The 17,746-nt window shown below is 54.4% G+C and overlaps 8 protein-coding genes across 8 annotated transcripts; 4 read left to right on the forward strand and 4 right to left on the reverse strand.

Annotated features, from left to right (window-relative positions):
• Window positions 1-984: 984 nt before the first annotated feature.
• On the reverse strand, window positions 985-3,129 carry WHR41_03821 (uncharacterized protein; the record flags this gene model as incomplete). The annotated part of the gene is made up of 1 exon (XM_069372427.1): window positions 985-3,129. The coding sequence occupies one exon, from the start codon at window positions 3,127-3,129 to the stop codon at window positions 985-987; it is 2,145 nt and encodes a 714-aa protein (XP_069230588.1).
• A 228-nt stretch (window positions 3,130-3,357) lies between these two features.
• On the forward strand, window positions 3,358-4,142 carry WHR41_03822 (uncharacterized protein). Its single transcript, XM_069372428.1, has 2 exons — window positions 3,358-3,766; window positions 3,825-4,142. Exons 1-2 carry the CDS (start codon window positions 3,447-3,449, stop codon window positions 3,928-3,930), a joined length of 426 nt encoding a protein of 141 aa, XP_069230591.1. The 5' UTR covers window positions 3,358-3,446; the 3' UTR covers window positions 3,931-4,142.
• On the reverse strand, window positions 4,110-5,228 carry WHR41_03823 (uncharacterized protein; the record flags this gene model as incomplete). The annotated part of the gene is made up of 1 exon (XM_069372429.1): window positions 4,110-5,228. The coding sequence occupies one exon, from the start codon at window positions 5,226-5,228 to the stop codon at window positions 4,110-4,112; it is 1,119 nt and encodes a 372-aa protein (XP_069230590.1).
• A 323-nt stretch (window positions 5,229-5,551) lies between these two features.
• WHR41_03824 (uncharacterized protein) lies at window positions 5,552-6,190 on the forward strand (the record flags this gene model as incomplete). The annotated part of the gene is made up of 1 exon (XM_069372430.1): window positions 5,552-6,190. The coding sequence occupies one exon, from the start codon at window positions 5,552-5,554 to the stop codon at window positions 6,188-6,190; it is 639 nt and encodes a 212-aa protein (XP_069230593.1).
• Window positions 6,191-6,584: 394 nt separating this feature from the next.
• WHR41_03825 (uncharacterized protein) lies at window positions 6,585-8,420 on the reverse strand. The gene is made up of 5 exons (XM_069372431.1): window positions 7,932-8,420; window positions 7,810-7,873; window positions 7,228-7,748; window positions 6,814-7,172; window positions 6,585-6,756 (listed from the first exon to the last, which is right to left on the reverse strand). The coding sequence occupies exons 1-5, from the start codon at window positions 8,172-8,174 to the stop codon at window positions 6,717-6,719; spliced, it is 1,227 nt and encodes a 408-aa protein (XP_069230592.1). The 5' UTR covers window positions 8,175-8,420; the 3' UTR covers window positions 6,585-6,716.
• Window positions 8,421-9,524: 1,104 nt separating this feature from the next.
• On the forward strand, window positions 9,525-13,099 carry WHR41_03826 (uncharacterized protein). The gene is made up of 2 exons (XM_069372432.1): window positions 9,525-10,235; window positions 10,322-13,099. The coding sequence occupies exons 1-2, from the start codon at window positions 9,577-9,579 to the stop codon at window positions 13,026-13,028; spliced, it is 3,366 nt and encodes a 1,121-aa protein (XP_069230595.1). The 5' UTR covers window positions 9,525-9,576; the 3' UTR covers window positions 13,029-13,099.
• Window positions 13,100-13,444: 345 nt separating this feature from the next.
• On the forward strand, window positions 13,445-15,295 carry pph-1 (Serine/threonine-protein phosphatase PP2A catalytic subunit). The gene is made up of 3 exons (XM_069372433.1): window positions 13,445-14,572; window positions 14,629-14,701; window positions 14,764-15,295. The coding sequence occupies exons 1-3, from the start codon at window positions 13,705-13,707 to the stop codon at window positions 14,834-14,836; spliced, it is 1,014 nt and encodes a 337-aa protein (XP_069230594.1). The 5' UTR covers window positions 13,445-13,704; the 3' UTR covers window positions 14,837-15,295.
• Window positions 15,296-15,473: 178 nt separating this feature from the next.
• Window positions 15,474-17,588, reverse strand: WHR41_03828 (uncharacterized protein). The gene is made up of 4 exons (XM_069372434.1): window positions 17,439-17,588; window positions 17,334-17,361; window positions 15,878-17,271; window positions 15,474-15,651 (listed from the first exon to the last, which is right to left on the reverse strand). The coding sequence occupies exons 1-4, from the start codon at window positions 17,516-17,518 to the stop codon at window positions 15,642-15,644; spliced, it is 1,512 nt and encodes a 503-aa protein (XP_069230597.1). The 5' UTR covers window positions 17,519-17,588; the 3' UTR covers window positions 15,474-15,641.
• Between the last annotated feature and the right edge of the window lie 158 nt (window positions 17,589-17,746).

Here is a 17,746-nt window from a genome sequence, read left to right on the forward strand (position 1 = left end):
GTCAGTAGATCCATGGGACTGGGGAAGCGCTCGTTCCTGGATACGAGGAATGGTCGACGACCTCAAGCACATACCGATAGAATGGAAGGTATATGGAGCGTGCTGACAGGTGCTCTGCAAGGACAACAACATGGGTTCTCTGCCGGAATATCCCTAAGCAACGCGAATGGCTTTGCGTTCTAGAGCAATCGATGAGGAGTCGCAGCCATCCAGATCTACTACTATCTCGCGGCTTCTGACTGCATTCGCTAGCACCACATTGAGGTCGCATGGGCTAATCGCAAATAGACGCGCAGTAGCGTTGTGTGGCTGCATCAACGCTGTCGCCGAGCGTTTGCAGCAACGAGGTTGAGAAATCTGGCGAGCAGAGGCGCCGTAAGATCCTGGACTTATCCACGACCCAAGCTTGGCTGCTGTGGTAATTTCGGACGTGTTTGCTCCAATCTCGAGGTCAATTCCTTGGTGCAAGAGGGTCATGCGGTCCCTGACGGGAGCACATGCTCGAACTTTACCCTATGATAAGCTTTCATGTCTAAAGTTGGAGAAGCTACTATAGCAAATCTGCCCTACTTGTGTTCCAGGTGCTTGTCGACCTCGTGGGTTTTGATCTGTAAGGTTCCGCCAGACGTCGGACTGCACAAGACGTTGAACCTAAAGAGCAAATGATGCTGCCACATCGATATTCTGACTAATGTTATGAACTGTCTGGGTTGGCATTCATACTGTATGTAGCTAACAGCAACTACCAAGGCCCCTTCCGCGTCAAAGTATGAGCAAAATGCGGCAAAAAGTAGGTCCGTAAGCTAAGGGCTTAGAACGGTAATGGGCCACGCCCGTCTCTGGTCCATGATGATACATAGTGCAGGGGAGCATGAGGAAACGATGGTGGTTGGACTTTTCGTCCACAACCGTGTGGAATGTCGCTCTGTTCTCCATCAATGGTACCTAGCGGTGTATCAAAGGCATGTTGTAGACCGAAATGCTTTAACACCGCTCGAAAACGCGATACAAGCCCTTCAGGTCTGCTACCTCCACGGTGCCTTTCAGCAGGCTTCTTGTCGCAACAAGTCTGGCTTTGAATGCGGGAAACAGGACATCCTCGATGGCACGATGTAGCTCGTCGCGCCGTAGGACAACATCGCCATGGCCGTTTGAAGCCGACAGGGGAAATGCTTCGGGAACGTAAAAATTCGCGAGCTCACGCAGGAAGCTCTGGAAACACCCACTCTCGTCTTGCCAGTCGACATGTGGCCCAAGGCGCAGGAGGAGATTGGGCAGCTTGGCCATTGAGGGCATGTAGCCTTTGATCAGCAGCGGGATGCTAAGAAGGTCGCCTTGTTCGGAAATCTCCAGTGTAAAATACTCTGCCAACATGTCACGTCGAGATACGAGTTGCTCAACCACTGCAGGAACGACTCCCGCCCATTCAGAATCGCTCATCTGCTGGCCTTGGTCTTGCAGTTGCTTGACGCCTACCCGGAGTAGATCATCAAGATTCAGCGGCGGATCGAATCGGATGGCGCCAAAGTTGCCGAAATCTGTGAGGCCTAGCTGGTAGAAGTATTCTGCGCAGACCATTCCGTAGTCGACGAGAAGGAGTTTCACACCACTCTGGATTGCTGCAATCCGCCGATGATCGTCGACGATGCCAACGAAAGTGTGATTTGAGAAAACGTCGGTCAACCCACTGTGCATTGACTCGCGTACCAGAGCCCTCAATTCTTTGATCGTCGACAATCGGCATATTGTAGCTTCCTTGTCAGTATACTGGTAGTCGATGCCATCAGAACCTGCTCCTCGAGAAGGTGACAAGGCACGCTGGAGCATTGTTGTGATCTTCCTGCTCTTAGCATCTGTCCTGACCAGGTTGTTTTCATATGGTTTTTGAGAGACCAGACGTGATGTTGACGGCACTCTTGGTAATGTCGGAGTTGTTGTGCCTCCATCATCTGCTGTTGCTTGCCTACTAATGCTGGGTGTTTTTCCTCCACTCAGGAGACTCTGTGTCATGAATGTGCGGCTCGTATCAACCTTGCCGAGCTTGGATCTGATTGCGCCGCAAATTAATTCGACAATTTCTTCCTCGTTCAAAAAGTTGACTTCGCGTTTCGTTGGATGGACATTGACGTCGACCCGAGCAGGTTCAATTTCTAGGCTCAGGTACAAAAACGGTTTGCCGCCTTTGGGCAAGAAAGCAGAGTAAGTCTGCTCCACAGCCTTCTTGATCGCCGAGGAATCGACAGACCGATGATTGATGAAGAGCAATAGCGTTGTCCGTTTCCCACTGTAGTTGGCATTGCTTGCAAATCCGTTCGTCTTGAAGCCATATTGCTTATCTGATACCTCGAACTCCATGAGCTCGTTTGCGATATCACTGTTATGGACGATACGGATTCTGTCTTTCGTACCTGCAGCCATAGGCACTGCAATGCTCGTGCCGGATTCTCCATGTTTCTTGCAGGAGAAGGCCACACCTTGACAATGCACCGCGTACTTTCCAACCTGCTCGGCGATCTTCGCGTACTCCTCGCTTGCTGATCTGAATGCTCGCCGACGGGTAGGCACGTTGTAAAAGAGATCCTCGACCTGGATTTGCGTGCCTTGCCTGCCTGCACATGCTTTCGGGTCTGCGCTTTGGCCTGGCTTGGCTGGAGCAAGCTTTCCAGCTGCATAATGAGCTTTCCAGGCGCAACTGGAGTCTGCAGTTTTCGTAGTGATGCTCAAATGCGCTATGTGGGATATACTGGCGAGGGCCTCGCCGCGGAAGCCATACGTTCCAATGGACTGCAAATCCTCAAAAGCCTTCAGCTTCGATGTGGTGAAGCGCTCGCATAGAATGGACATGTCATCTTTGTTGATACCACAGCCGTTGTCAGAGATTTGCAGCAACTTCAATCCGCCGTCCTTGACGACAATCTCCAAGCTGGTGGAGCCTGCGTCGACGGCGTTCTCGATGAGTTCTTTCAGAGCATGTACGGGTGCGACGATGATTTCGCCAGCAGCGATCTTGTTGACCACGTCTTGATGAAGCGCACGGATCCTTCGTGGACCTTCAATCTCGTCTGCTGCCTTTCGCTTCGTGCCTCGAGGTGGCGAGGTAGATCTTGCATTTTGCGATGTCGAGTCCATCGTTCTGAGACATCAGACGTTCTGCCTGCTACAAGTTTGAGAGTCCTTTTACGGCATAACGCGTTATTCTTTCGCGCTTCAACTGCGTCAATCTAATCGAGTGAGGATGGAATAGAGTTGGGTTCCCGAGGACGCCTCTCGCGTGAGGGTGGACCCGGCTGACTTTCCATTCCTGGAGCTGGTCCTCACTTTTTGTGACCGAACTGCGCCCTTTCGCCTAGGTATTCGCAGCATTGCAGCAACAAGACACTCCCGACGGTGGGCAGCAGTGATACCTTTCTCACAGAAATCGGCGTTCTCTCCACATCATCGCGACCATGTCTGACGCAACTCTGTACGAGGAGACCTTCAACATCAACTCCACCATCGCCGACAAGTACGACCGCGTTACCCGCGTCCTGGGCGCTACCCACGATGCTTCGACTGCGCTCACCCTCGACGTGAATCACGAGCTCTATCCTCTGTCTAGCGGAGAAACGGTAACCATGGTCCTCGCGACCACGTTGAACCTGGACGGCACCAAGGACGAGCGCGGCTGGAGGGAGAAGAAGGGAGAATCGACGCTAGCGGATATGTACGACTACGTCTGTTATGGCAAGGTCTACCGATTCGAGGAGGGCGAGGAGGGCCGAAGCATGTAAGTTTGGCTCGGTCACAATTTTGCCTCGGGTGCAATGGCTCTGACTGCTGAGCAGTAAATGCTACGTCTCTTTCGGTGGTCTTCTCATGTGCCTCGACGGACCCCACAAGAAGCTGTCGCCGCTTCGTATTGACAACGTCTACATGCTGCTTAAGAAGTAGGGATACTTAGGTTACTAGTAGACGGATCAGACATTGCCGGAATGATCAGAGGGCGGAAAAAGTCGATTTAGCGCGGCGTTGGTGGGACTGAGCTTGGAGATGCTCACTTTTTGTGGCCTGCCTGGAATTCTTGAAGGGTATCATGACTACGCAGCTACAAACTGTTACTTTTATCTTTTTTACAACGTGGGAAATTCCAGCCTTCGGTGCAACCTGGCAACGATTTCAATGTATCCCTCGTCGTCCGACGTGAGGATGCCGTGTCGGACAAAGAAGTCAAGAAGCACGACCGCGCAATTTGGCTTGAACTCGCCGTTTCGCAGGGCGACCTTTGTCTCATCGATGGTCATCAGCTCAAATGCTTCAACCTCATCGTCGCTTGGCTTCGGCTCGACGTCCTCGGGAAGCTCGATGTCGTACACGTACTGAACCTCCGGCTGCAGCAATCGTGTCTCACCTCCGGCGCGGTGGTCTCGAATGTGAAAGTATGTCACTGTTCCCACAGCCTTTGCATCCTTTCGGACCAGATCCTCCGGCAAGGATGCTTCTTCACCCGCTTCTCTCACAATGCATTCAAACGGACTCTCGCCAGTCGCAATGCCTCCAGCAACAGTGTTATCCAGCATGCCTCCGTACGTTTGCTTAGTCGCAGCCCTTCTCGGCACCCACAGTTTGAGCTCACCATCTTTCTTCGTATACGCCATCATGTGGCATCCGTAGGTGACAATGCCAAAAAGTGCACTCGCAGCTCTTTCAATGCTGAACAGCAGTTCGCGCTTCGGTCCGTAGACCGCGTATAGCTCGTCCCTCCAGCCCCTCAGAATCTTGAAGTGATCTGTCGCGCGCATGGCTTCCGCAGTCGCAGCCACAATCCTTGACCTCTCCTCTTCCGTCGAGCCCGACGTAAGCGTCAGGCTCCTTTCCTCGTCGTCGACTCGCCAATCGGGCAGCCCGCGGAAAGCCTCTGCAACTGATGGGAGGAGATATCCAAGATCGGCGTCCGGGTACTCGGGAACTTTGAGCGCATAGTAGGTGTTGATGTGGGCGAGGAAGAGCTTCGGGTTTGTGTGGTAGTAAGGGAAGCTGTCGCATTCGCCGATCAGGTCAAGGTTGCTCTTGGGCCCGCCATCTTTGGGGCTCGGCTCGGGAAGAGCTATAACGTTGCTCGAACCTTCGTTCTCTTTTGCGTCTGCTGAGTCGGATGTAGCGTCTGTGTCCTGCGCAGCAGGCCAAGTCGGCATTCGTGGAAGCTGCTTGGGGAGAAGCTCGCGGACGCGCGTCAGGTTGAAAGACTCCATGTTTTTACTTGGGGGTCCAGTCAGATGCTCCAAGTATCGCTTAAGTTCACAATCAGCTGTTTGCGATCAGAGCAGTCGTTCTGACTGCGAGCAAGCTTCCAGGTCTCTGTCAGGGTCAGGCCAGGCACCAAGTGGGGTGAAAGACGTCGATCCCCGCAGAAGACGCAGGCGATTTCGAAAAGTGACCATGGCGTCTGCACGGAGTGTATTTTATTTTTCGGATAGCCCCAAACAAGATCATTAGCGCATAATAAGGGTTACGGCAAAGGCTGGAAGAGCCACTGGGCTTCATCTGAAGTGTAACCTTTGGTAAAATCTCAAGCATGTTCGGCCTCATCATCTCCGGCAGGCCAGTGGACGCCGCACCGCAAGCCATTACAGAGACTCAGTTCGCCTTCCGCATACCACCCGTTCCGTCTTTCAGTCACATTGTGGTCTTTCTCCTCCCAGGCACGCAGCTACCCGAAGGCACAGCGGCGACCGTCTACGTGCAAATCCCGCCATCTCAGGAATTCAAGCTGCTCGGCGGAATCGGCCCAGGAAAAGAAAGCGCAATCTTCAAGGTCAGCGGTCTCAAGAGTGGAGGCGCAGGAGCTGGCCCCAATGACCTGGACGGCGACGCGATGACGGACGACGCTGCGACTGCCGCTGACGTTCCCGCTGGAGCCGACATTGTCGTCGGCCTTTCCATTGAGCCCGCCGCGCAGGTGGAGGCACAGCTCACGTCACTCAAGGGTCCCTCGAACGCGCCGCAGACTGCGCTGGTCAGACAAGGCTCGGCTACGGGTGGTAGAGTCACGACGAAGATCCTCGCTCAGAGAATCATTGGCAACGCATTCAACTTCCTGGCGTCGTTTGGCAGCGAGACGGTACCTTTGAAGGCTTTCCAGGACTGGTGGACAAAGTTTGAGAAGAAAGTGGAGATTGACCCGAGTTTCTTGGAGAGGGAAGAGCAAGGCTGAGAGTTTCTTACCTTCTTCTGACATGGCAGAGTGTGTGGCTTTGGCGTGGCGAACACGCAGCTTGAGAGCTACTGCGTGGAGATGCCGTGTACCAAATCCTGCTGGTCGACGTTCCGTAGCATTGTGCGATCAGCCCGCATAGGCGATCGATGGGGTATACAGCAATTATTTCGAGTGGAGCCCGCAGTCATACTAAGGAGTTATGGCGGAACGGTGGCTTTGGGAGCTCTGCTGTCTCCAACAGCAGAGCATTGTTGGCCCAAGCAGGGCTTACCTGAGAAGCTGCACAATTGGCCAATTGGTGGTCTCGGCTGGTCACAGTGGCAGTGCATCTTGAAGAATGAAGTAAGGAGCGCATGTTGCACGACGACATTCGGAACAGACGGCTCAAAGATTTTTGCATGGAATGATTGATTATAATGAGCTATTTTCATTTCTCGTAAAGTGATAGCAAGCAGTCAATCAGAGGTTGCTGACCGTCAGGATACGACATGCTTCCATCTATTTCGTGAACCTAATCGATCATCTACAAGATACCATCCTTCGGCGGGGTGTAGCCGTTGTATCTAATTCAATCGTCAGCAAATCCGAGGGCGGATGATGTTATACAGATGCAGGCTTACGATTCAGTGTAACCAGGGAACTGATCGAACTGGTCATCCTGGATCTTGGTCAAGGCTGGGCATCCCAAAGAGTTGGTGATACCTGCCAAGACACCCGAAAGCAGGTCGGGTGTCTGTTGGAGGGCCAGCTGCAATCCGTAGCACATGAGATTGTTGCCTTCCGCAAGCGTCGCCGCGTTGAATACACCGCCAGTCAAGTCGGAAGGATCCAAACCGACGAAGGAGTTGGTGGTTCCGGTGTTGCCGCCAACACTGGCAAATTCAAGGTGCTGCAACAACATGGCGTTTGTGTCAAGATTCAAATAAGGCACCGTGTAGGCATCAATGATGTTGCGAGTGTACCAGTTGTCGGGAATGCGCTGGCGGATTGTTAGCATGGTTTCTTTGCTGATGAGGATTGACCATAAAACATACCTCGTGACCACGGTTATATTGGAAGTTGCCATCCTCGCCAGTGACTCCGTAGAACGACTTCAAAACCTCTCCGTTGAGTTTACCGGATGGGAACTCCTCAGACTTGTTGCTCATGAACCGGTAAATGAAGCTCCACGCAGCAGGTTGAGCAATCACACCGGCGAAAGGAGCGAAGAAGCAGTAAGGGTTTTCATCCTTACACTGCTCGGTACGGGCAAAGCGGCGGTCCGTGAGCAGTTGCAAGTCATAGTCGTCCTCCGCCTTACCAAGGTCATACAGCTCCTGGAATAATTCCATGTTGAGGTCGACAGCATTGCCACATTGATACAGATCGCAACGAGTGGGCGAGCCGTCTCCCTCGTACTTGTTGTGAGAGCCTGATATACCCTGGGGCTTGCCCAACAGGTCTGAGAGACCGACACGGCTGTCCGGTCCGCCAATCGACCATTTGAGGCCATCGCCATCGACGGCTGCGCCGTATACGGCAAGAATGGTGGAAAGGTCGACTCCCATGCCAAACACTGCCAATGTCGTTTAGTTATGTTACGAATGAACGATGCTTCATCCTCAGCGGTCACATACCCTTGCCTGTGCTTTCGATGAATTGAGTGATCGTTCCGATACCATTGTGCGGCAAGTAGCCATGCTGAGCAAATACAGGTTAGCTGACATTGCGCAACCATACTGTCTCTGTTGTCACTCACGTTTGCTAATGCATTTAGGCCGGGGCATGGTCCACGCTGATCTGTGGGACCAGGAGCTTGAAAAGCATGAGAGCCTGTTGTATCGACGTATTGCGACGCGGCATCGAATGGAGGAGTGCTGAGAGGCGTCTGTCTCTTCACCTTTGCCGAGCCTGCGCCGGCTTGCTCAAGGTGTTCCAGGATATTTGGGTAGGCATGGGACAGGCCCGCCAAAGCAAGACACAAAGCTGACGTAGACTTCATCGTTGCGAGTGAACTTGCGAGTCTTTGTTGGAACAAGTTGGATCGACAGAGGCGAGCGAAGGCGCCGTTATATATCCATGCAGTTGTCACTTGTCACTCCATCATTTTAAATCCGCGCAACTTGATATGCGCTGGCGCTGCCCTCAGGTCAATCGCCATACCATCGAAACCATCGCAACACGCCCACATCGTTAGCATTAGCAACCTTCCAATTGGCTGAGCTGTGTACGCTAAAGATGACGCCCTGCGGAGAAAGTCACTGCGGGTAGTCCTCAATAGGCAGCCGCCTGGGATAGGGCTCCGCCTGTCCTGAATTAGCATGGCAGTAGCCTGTTGATCAGCAAGCGGCTGGCCTGTATTTGACGTGATGAGTTGCGCTAAGCTCATGCGTCCACCAACCTTCTCGGAGGTGTTCGCGCACTTGGCACAAGCGTGAAGAGACCCTCGCGGAGTACCCTTCCATCGGAAGTAGTTGATAGACATGAGGTGCATCTGTGGCTTGACCAGGTGTGCCGCGCTACTAGATTCGGCTGGATGATAGGCACGTCATTTCCATACATGGCGCAGAAGGCCTGGCGACATGCCTCGGTCCCGGGGAGGCGGCACCCGCGATCAGCCACCAAATCAACCACCAGGCGTCGATCGCTGCAAGGGCATTCGTGAGGCGCAATCTGTGAGCGAGCCCACCACGACCACTACTGCTTGCAGGCGTCACGGCGTCAGAGCACAGCCGCGCCTGCACCTCTCAACAACTAAGGCACTAACTGCAGGACGCACGCTGGCCTATTCCGCCGGCCCGATCATGGGTCGCCAGCTGCTCCACGCATCCTGCTGTTGAGCGAGCGATCTGTACAGCAGTGCCCATCCAAACAACGGTCCTGCGCGCTGAGAGGACGATTTGGCCTCGGCTCGCAGAGCTGGCGTTGTAGCCTTTTGCCAAAATACCGCCTTGAGGGCGGAATCTGCGTTACATCGCTGCCGATCGTTATAGAGCCCTTTTGGGTTGACAATTTGGCGGGGACCCCAGGTGCCCATGATTGCGCGGTCGATCAGTGCAAAGCTAGCTAGTAGAGCATTAGCGCGCGGGTCAGTTGAGGATCGTCGAATCATCAGGTTCCAGATGACCCGTTACCGAGGCGTTCTGAAGGGAGCGAGCTCGCACACGGTGAGGTGGCCTCGGCGCGATCGGAATCTGGCTACCGGGCTGCTGGGCACCGCTGACGGCACGTGACGGGCTCGATGGGAGTCGGACGTCGGGACGCCGGGATGCAAACTACCCGCGTCCATGACATGGGCTCTCACCCGGCTGCTAGTGCAGATCATAGCGCAGAATTGGAATATTCTCTAGCAAAAGTGAAGCGCATCCAGGCGTCAGGAGCAGCAGACGGCGCCATTGGGCACGATGTCGAAGCGCGAGCATGGCCCCGAAGACACCAGCCGGCCGCCGAAGCGTGCCAGGCCAGACCATGCTCAGCCCGCCCAGCCTGCGGAAGAGATCTGGTCGTCGCGGCAGCTTCAGGACTTGCTTGCTTTCAGGCAGGATGGCCTCCAGGAACTTCGCCATGGCATAGCTTCGCTTAAGGCGTTTCTTGAAAACATCCTCTACCACCGCGAGGACGACAACAGGGGTCGTCATCTGAGCATTCTTCGAGACTTTTTGGACTCCCAGAAACCCAAGGACTCGCAAGACACGGAAAGACCATTTCTCACGCAGCTATGGCAAGCCTGGTCTTTTGCCAATCAAAACAACAACGATTATCTGGCATCGTCACTTTGTGCAATCTTTGCTCTCATCTTGAAGACCGTTTCGTCGCTGCTTGACTTTCGAGAAATCGGTGGTCTACTTTGCCGGACCGTTCTACAGCATCAGCATTTGCGTCTGGTCAAGCGCAGCCTGGATGCACCAAAACACAAGGACTTCCTGATCTCGCCAAGCTTACGGCTCCTCACTGAGCTGACTAGCTTTGATGGCGGCGTGTTCGCCAGAGAGGTGTACAAGCGTAGGGAGCAAACCTTCGATCTTTCCGCGCTTAGGAAACATCTAGGTCTTTTCAAAACAGAGTGAGTCGATTCCAAAGTCGATTGTGCCTACGGGCTATTCAATTTGAGCCATGACTTCAAAACACATTTGTACTGACAAAACCCAGTGTTTCACAAGAAGAGGCCAAGCGCAAGCCCGCAATGCGCACACTTACCGTTCGCTACATTTTGACACACCTGAAGTATCAACCTGAAGGTGGAAGGATCGACATCCTGAAGCAGAGGCCGCTTTGTGGATCGCTGTTTCAGTACCTCCGCGAGGACCCGGCCGACCTTGTATTAGAACTGCTGAGGACAGTCGAACAGAACGTCTTCAAGGACAAGACCTTACCACGATCAGCAAAGGCCGCCCTACTTACCCAGCAGCATCTTGAACGTGTCACGGAGATTGCCACACGGTCAGAGACTGACGCAAATGTGGCAAATGCGGCGCTCGAATGGCTGAAGGTGGTCTCTTCCAATTCTTCCTACGGTGTGCTGCGAGCCAGCGGCTGGTACCCGCCGGGGACCACCAAAGCAGAGCACAATTTGAGCCTGGCCAACGACGCGATCGACCTTGGTATTGACAGTCTCGAGTTTTACGAGGATGCTGCCAATTTCCAAGTTCGCAATACCACCCTACTTTCATGGATCCTGACCCTGCGACCCCAGTCGGACAACAGAGAACGGGAGCTTGTACTCACCTGCTTCAAATCGGCCCCGGAACTTGTACACGCCTACTTCCGTGAGAAGGGCTTCCAACTGGACCCAAAACTGACGAACACGTGGATCGGATACGCTTCTTTTGTGTTTGAAGTCATCGGATTGCCCGTTCCAACGAAGCTCGGACATACTGAGGATGGTGGCTTCGCTGATGTTCCGCCCCAGATCACGATCGTTCTGGATAGTGTAATCCCCAAACCTTTGACGCAGAAGGTCTTGACCCGCTGCATAAATCAGAGTAGTGGTCTGGTGACTTTCTTCGCCCTCCGCCTTTTGGTTCTTTCTTTTCAAAAGCTGGTCAACATTCAGGCACAGTTCAAAGAGGCTGTGGCTGGTTCTGGCAACAGCAAACTTTGGCAAGAGGCTTCAACCCGGCTGCAAGACCGCTTCACCGAGCAATGTCCTAAGATGAAAGATATCATCAATACATTCCGACAAACTTCCGACGACCAAGAGCACATCCTGCAGAGAGAGGCGGTCACTCGATTGCTTAGCCTCTACTACGAGGTAATCCCAGTTCAGGCGCTTGAGGAGCAGTTCGATGTTTCCGGGCCTCTCACGGCTGCCCTCTTGAGAGAAGAATCTCCCGCGGCTGGCGAAGGAGAGGTCAACGCTATGCGCTCGCTCGAACTTGAGCACTTACTGAACATTGCGAGGCACAGTGCAAGTATGCGCTGGTTCCACACGCAAGGAGGGTTGAAGTTTTCGCCCTTTGTCACTCTTCTTCGCCTTCACGCGAAGCAGCCAGAGAGCAGACTCGTTCGCAGCATGCTGGGAGATGTGCTCTACGAACAAGGACTCCTCAACCGAGGGCAAGATGCATCCAAACCTTCGCCGCTCGACGCTTTCGTCGCGAGTGTTATCCTGGGGAAGGACGAAAGCGACGCTGTCTTCACCTTTCTCGATGACTGCCTCTCGCGAGGTAGCCGACAGCCTGTCAAATATCTAGACTGTCTTGAAGGTCAGAAGCTTACGATCTCGTCTGAGTCTTCTACGCCAAGCCTGCTGGTAGAAGTCCTTCGCGAGCAGGCGCCCTTCGCTGCTGAGAAGTTGAGTGGTGCAGCTAAAGCAGCAGTCATGGCATGGACGCAAAACTTTGTTTCATTGCTCGCCTTCACAAACGACAAGGGCCCCTTGTTAGACACCATTTCGGCAAGCATCACCAAACTCGACGGCGGCAAGAAGACCAATCACAGCACCGGTTATGACGCCTTGCTCGCCCAGGTCCGACTTCCCGAAACCACCGAGACCAACGCCTCCGTCAACGAAGCTGGATCGAGTGAGCAGCATGCCAACCAAATCCCCTTCGCAGCGGTCCCCGTCGAGTCTGCAAACCATCCGGAGATCTTCAAGTGGCAGCAGAAAGACCTGGACATCGCCATCGAGGATGGCGACATCGACGCTCTGATACTCTGCTTGTGCTCCGAACACACCGACATCCGTCATCAAGCCCGTGCGCAACTAAGTAATCTGGTCGGCAAGATACAAGCCTCAGACCTCGAAACAAAAGATCAGCTCCGGATTCTTCTCGGCGAGCTCCTCGAAACATATGAGCAACACATAACTGAGCACCAAAGCTCGCCACTCCCTTACCTCGTCGGCACGTTTGGTGTCCGCAGTCTCCACGTCCTGGCGGACCCCATACATTTCATGTACCCGAAAGTCAATCGCTACCTCATGCGAAGCCCGCAATGGCGCATCAACCGCATGCCGGGCTATTGGATGGAGAACACAATCCTCAGCCAGCCAGAAGAAGATGACGCCTACTGGAAAGAAGTGCAGTGGGTGGCCGACTGGCTCGTGGACGGCTTGCGCACAGCGGGCGACATGGACCTGCTGCGCCGCTCGGGTGCTTTCGAGCGCGTCATGGCGCTGTACGCCTCGCCCGCAGCTTCGGATAAGCTTGTGAGATCCAAGGTTCTCGAGCTAGTTTACAGAGCGGCGGTGGTGGATGCAAACACGCTCGTGACAAGAACCGGATGCCTCGCTTGGCTTGAGACCATCGGCAGCGGAGCTTTGCAGAAGAGGCTGAGGGAGTTTGTACTGGAGAAGGCGGACAAGGACAGGTTGAGACATTGGGCCGGTGTGGAGGTTGATGGTATGGATGTATAATATTTAGGCTGTCTCATAATCGGGAAGACGCGAAGCGCTGTAAACACACCTAACCATCCTCTCTGGGTTCGAGTACATGTATCTTTCAGATGCGAGCGTCTTTGGGGTGCGATGCTGTCATTCGACCTTTGGCCAAGGCAAGCCCCTCCATCGGCGGCCGCCCTCCCGAATCTCATGAAAAAACATCCTGTGCTGTCACATGCGGACGCTTTTCCTCAATGCTGCCAAACCATGTGGAGTGGTATACAATAAGCCGGATATGGTACATAGAATAATATACATGCAACATTCTGCGCACCGCCAAACACCGGGCCCACGCCCTGGCAGCGCTCCGTTGTCGCGTGCCTGCCTATATCGTCACCCAGCCTTGGCAAATCTCCAGCGTGGACCGTGCAACAACCTCCCGCAACGTCCACAGGGAAGCTTGACGACGCAGATGCGGCAGACACCACCACCACTGCCACCACCATTGACCCCATCCACCCCCTCCGCGCTCGCACGTGATACCCCGGCACGCCCTGCACGCCCACCGCCCTCCCCACCCTACCGCGCCAACGCGACACCGCCCGCCTCACCGAAACAACGCTTCCCCGAGCCCCCACCACGGCTCCATAACCTCCTGCCACCGCCATCACCCCGCTAGTCAAGGCCACATCACCACAGTCCGCTCGAAAATATGGCGGAGGCTGCCGCGCTCAGGCAGCCGGTCGGAGACACCAACATGGAGGACGTAGGAAAGGTTGAGCACACCCTCGGCGACCCCGTGGATCCTCCCACGATAGGCACCCTCGACAGCTGGGTCGAGAGCCTGATGGCCTGCAAGCAGCTTTCCGAGGATGAAGTGCGAAGGCTGTGCGAGAAGGCCAGGGAGGTGCTGCAAGACGAGAGCAACGTACAGCCGGTGAAGTGCCCCGTCACCGTGTGCGGCGACATCCACGGTCAGTTCCACGATTTGATGGAGCTGTTTAAGATTGGCGGACCCAACCCCGACACCAACTACCTCTTCATGGGCGACTACGTTGACCGCGGTTACTTCTCTGTTGAGACGGTGACTCTGCTCGTCGCGCTCAAGATCCGCTACCCCAGCCGCATCACCATCCTGCGCGGCAACCACGAATCCCGCCAGATCACTCAGGTCTACGGATTCTACGATGAGTGTCTGCGCAAATACGGCAACGCGAACGTGTGGAAATATTTCACAGATCTCTTCGACTTCCTGCCGCTCACGGCGCTTATTGATAACCAGATCTTCTGTCTCCACGGTGGTCTTTCGCCCAGCATCGACACGCTGGATAACATCCGCGCGCTCGACAGAATACAGGAAGTACCTCACGAGGGCCCCATGTGCGACTTGCTCTGGTCCGACCCTGACGACAGGTGCGGATGGGGAATCAGCCCCAGAGGTGCGGGATACACATTCGGCCAGGACATCAGCGAGGCGTTCAACCATAACAATGGCCTGACGCTCGTGGCTCGCGCGCATCAGCTCGTCATGGAGGGATACAATTGGAGTCAAGACCGCAACGTCGTCACCATCTTCTCAGGTATGTCGTAGTGGATGCGACCTACGGGATTTCCATGTTCTGACTCATATCTACAGCACCTAACTATTGCTACCGCTGCGGCAACCAAGCGGCGATTATGGAGATCGACGAGCATCTCAAGTACACCTTGTGCGTATCTATACATCCAAACGCCGAATCAATGGCTCCTTCACTAACACCGCCCCTCCCAGCCTGCAATTCGACCCCTGCCCGCGAGCCGGCGAGCCCATGGTCTCGCGCAGGACGCCCGACTACTTCCTGTAATAGGCGCAAAGAGCCGGAAGAGCATAAGAAGAGACGCCAGGGCAACCGCGCGAGACATGAGAAAAGCCAGCGACGCAAGAAGAAAACGGAAAAGAAAAACCAACCCATGTCACACAAAAACGAATCCATTCAGCGCTTCCCCTCAACCTTCCAACCCTAGAGTGTCCACGATCCGAAAGAAGAAAGACGTTACCTCTTCTTCACACGATAGAACATGCTTTTGCCAACCACGTCCCCGGCGAGCGGAAGACCTGGGGCGGGGCGAGAAAACATATCTTCTGTTGTACCATACATCTGCGCTGGCGGGCTGGGGAAGGCTGCTGTCAATCTTGGGCCTCTTCTTTCTTTCGTGCTGTCCATTCTTCTTTTTGTGCAAAGCGGATGGGCGGGCTGGAAGTCAAGTCGGGGCTTTCATGAGACGTTAGAGACGAGCCAGCCATGAGATAATTGTTTTTTTTGCTTTCCGATGACTCTTCCTTTCGTGACGTGGTGTGTGATGATGGCTTATCCTTCTTTGACTCCCTTGACGCTATCTGTGTTGCATTTGGGGCCCACGTACGTCCTGGCCATGTCTCATGTATTCGAATTTACGGCATTGCATCATGACAGCATGGCAGCAAGAGGGAGTGAGACGCAGTAGAGAAGTTTCACACGCGGGTAAGAGCTGCAGATTTGCTGGGTATCTCAATTTTCTGCTGAATTCGACCATGTTCCCCGTTTCCATTCACGGGACCAACGCGCCACACGTAGAACGCCATGCTAAGTGTCACAAAATCCTTCATCCGCCCGATTTCGGCGCGGGCTTTTACCAGTTCCTAGGGTAGAATTGTCAGCGTGTGCTTTCGGATGCGGCAGCAGTTTAGTCCTTCGCCTTGGCAGTGAAGTTGGGTAATTTTGCAGGGTCAGGGGTAGATAATTCTAAGCGTTCGCAGCATTTGCCAGATGTTGGCATATGAGTGAGCTGGGTTGAACTTGAGTGTTCTCATCAAAGGAGCAACGGCGGCGGCGGGGACGTGGAAAAGAGGAGCTAAAACAACGTACCATGTCCTGGCCGCGGCGCTGAAAACCGGCGGCTTCCACTGCAGCTTCGTGGGCTCGATGAAGCGCTTGCCCTTGACTTTTTCTTTCTCCCGCTGCTTCTCGCGCTGCTGCAGCACCGCGTCCGTCAGCACGATGACGTGGTTCTTGTTGCTGTAGCGCAGCATGTTGAGGTTCTGCAGCGTGTGTAGCACGTCGGTGGTCGTCATGGCTAGCGTGGAGCCGATGTCCTCGACGCTCAGCTGGCCGCCGGCGTCGACGAGCAGATCGACTATGACTTCTTGCCAGTAGGCGCGGTAACCGAGGAGACCCAGATCTGAAAGTGGCTTTTCGGGCGAGCCGAGCTTGCCTTCGATCTTGCTGAGCTCGTAGGAGAATTGAATGAGCAGACGGCCGTAGCCTTTGCGCTGAAATTGTGGCAGGGTCAGAATACAGGCGACGTTGTATCCCTCCGCGCTTTCCTTTTCTTTGCTGAAATAGCCGACAAGGTGATGACCATGTTCAGTCCGTGTGGTCATGCAGTAGAAAAGAAAAGGGTCGACATCATAGTAGAGGGTTTTGTGGTCGAGGAAGAGTTTACTCAGGAGGCAGAGATTGCGACACCAAGTTCGTTGTCGTCGGCCGTCGATCTCGAAAAAGGACACGTTATCATCACGGTAGATCTCGTTTCCAGGAGGGTGGTAGAGCTGGCATTTTTGCCTGTGGCGGGTGAATTGGTGCAGATTGCCATAGTAGCCTAGACAAAATTCGCAAATGTAGACCATGTCGACGTCCGTGAACTCGGCTGGGTAAGGCGAGAAGTACCAAGGTTCGATCTCCGAGTCGCCCATTTGAATTGTCTCAAGGTTACGCACGCGCGAGATCTCGGTCTGGTTTTGGGTCATGCTGCCGCCAACGCGAAGCTTCTCTATCTCCTCCTCACGGCTGTAGGGCACATGGTCGGGAACAGCTTTCGCTGCGGCGGCAGCATCCTGCATGTCGACAAGATCGATCGTGGACTCATCCTCAGCCTGCGGGGTACCGCCGATGTCTTCTGTTGCAACGGCGATGAGACTAGGGTCGCGGTTTTCCTTCCCGCCAGACTGAGAAGGCCGGCGCGAGCTCTTCGCCGAGCCATCGAAGGGAGTTCCTGAGGCCTCGCGCTGGTTCGTGCCGGCACGAGGGCGCTTCTGGCCTACTTTCGTCTGCTTCGAGTCTGTTTTCGAGGTTTGCTTCTGCTTGGACTTGGGCTCAGGTTTCTCTGGAAGTGGCCATTCGACCTCGTGGGAGAGATCGATACGTTCTGGCGCGACCCATTCATCCAGACGCTTGTTGAATTCTTCGTAATGCACATAGAACGTCGGCTTGCCTTTCCTGGTGGTGATGGAAAGAATCTCTGCTTTTCGTTTTTCGCCATCCTGCCTGTGGTCAGCCCGCTGAAGCCTGCGCGTGTCTATAGGTGGCGTTGCGAAAAGCCCACCTTCTCTATCATCGCTTTGACGCCGATTCTGCATCAAATGTCAGCACTTCACTCCATGAGTGCTGCCATCGCACTGCGCGCATGGTAAATGAGATGGCTGCTTACCTGAGAGTCGAAAGCGTCGCGATACTCTTTTCAGGCTTGGGCTCGTCGGCGCCATTTGCCGCGTTATCGCGCGGCGCCATGATGCGCGCGGATACAGGTTGATTGTCTGCTACAATATCGGTGACGGCGCGAGATTGTTGTCGTCGCTCTCGAGAATCATGCGTCGCGACGACGTGATATTGCGCCCGTAGCCAGCAGGCATCGGGTGTCGGCGTATTATACAGACCGGTACGGGCGCTACCCCAGCCGAGGCCATGCGCCTGGAGGCTGGAGTCGGCCAAAAAAGTTCACATGCTCTGGCCCGAGCA

Source organism: Cladosporium halotolerans (assembly GCF_011745625.1).
Source record: "Cladosporium halotolerans strain TM138-S3 chromosome Unknown Sca10, whole genome shotgun sequence".
Taxonomy (NCBI): domain Eukaryota; kingdom Fungi; phylum Ascomycota; class Dothideomycetes; order Cladosporiales; family Cladosporiaceae; genus Cladosporium; species Cladosporium halotolerans.

Excerpts from the sequence above, each read along its gene's own strand:
- WHR41_03825 (XM_069372431.1), bottom strand. The coding sequence starts at position 8,174 with ATGAAGTCTACGTCAGCTTTGTGTCTTGCTTTGGCGGGCCTGTCCCAT. Across the intron at positions 7,874-7,931 it reads GCCTAAATGCATTAGCAAAC|CATGGCTACTTGCCGCACAA; the intron begins GTGAGTGACAAC and ends GTATTTGCTCAG. Across the intron at positions 7,173-7,227 it reads AATATAACCGTGGTCACGAG|CGCATTCCCGACAACTGGTA; the intron begins GTATGTTTTATG and ends ACAATCCGCCAG.
- WHR41_03828 (XM_069372434.1), bottom strand. The coding sequence starts at position 17,518 with ATGGCGCCGCGCGATAACGCGGCAAATGGCGCCGACGAGCCCAAGCCT. Across the intron at positions 17,362-17,438 it reads GCGACGCTTTCGACTCTCAG|AATCGGCGTCAAAGCGATGA; the intron begins GTAAGCAGCCAT and ends CATTTGATGCAG. Across the intron at positions 17,272-17,333 it reads TCAAAGCGATGATAGAGAAG|GATGGCGAAAAACGAAAAGC; the intron begins GTGGGCTTTTCG and ends GACCACAGGCAG.
- pph-1 (XM_069372433.1), top strand. The coding sequence starts at position 13,705 with ATGGCGGAGGCTGCCGCGCTCAGGCAGCCGGTCGGAGACACCAACATG. Across the intron at positions 14,573-14,628 it reads CGTCGTCACCATCTTCTCAG|CACCTAACTATTGCTACCGC; the intron begins GTATGTCGTAGT and ends TCATATCTACAG. Across the intron at positions 14,702-14,763 it reads GAGCATCTCAAGTACACCTT|CCTGCAATTCGACCCCTGCC; the intron begins GTGCGTATCTAT and ends CGCCCCTCCCAG.
- WHR41_03822 (XM_069372428.1), top strand. The coding sequence starts at position 3,447 with ATGTCTGACGCAACTCTGTACGAGGAGACCTTCAACATCAACTCCACC. Across the intron at positions 3,767-3,824 it reads GGCGAGGAGGGCCGAAGCAT|TAAATGCTACGTCTCTTTCG; the intron begins GTAAGTTTGGCT and ends ACTGCTGAGCAG.
- WHR41_03826 (XM_069372432.1), top strand. The coding sequence starts at position 9,577 with ATGTCGAAGCGCGAGCATGGCCCCGAAGACACCAGCCGGCCGCCGAAG. Across the intron at positions 10,236-10,321 it reads CTAGGTCTTTTCAAAACAGA|TGTTTCACAAGAAGAGGCCA; the intron begins GTGAGTCGATTC and ends GACAAAACCCAG.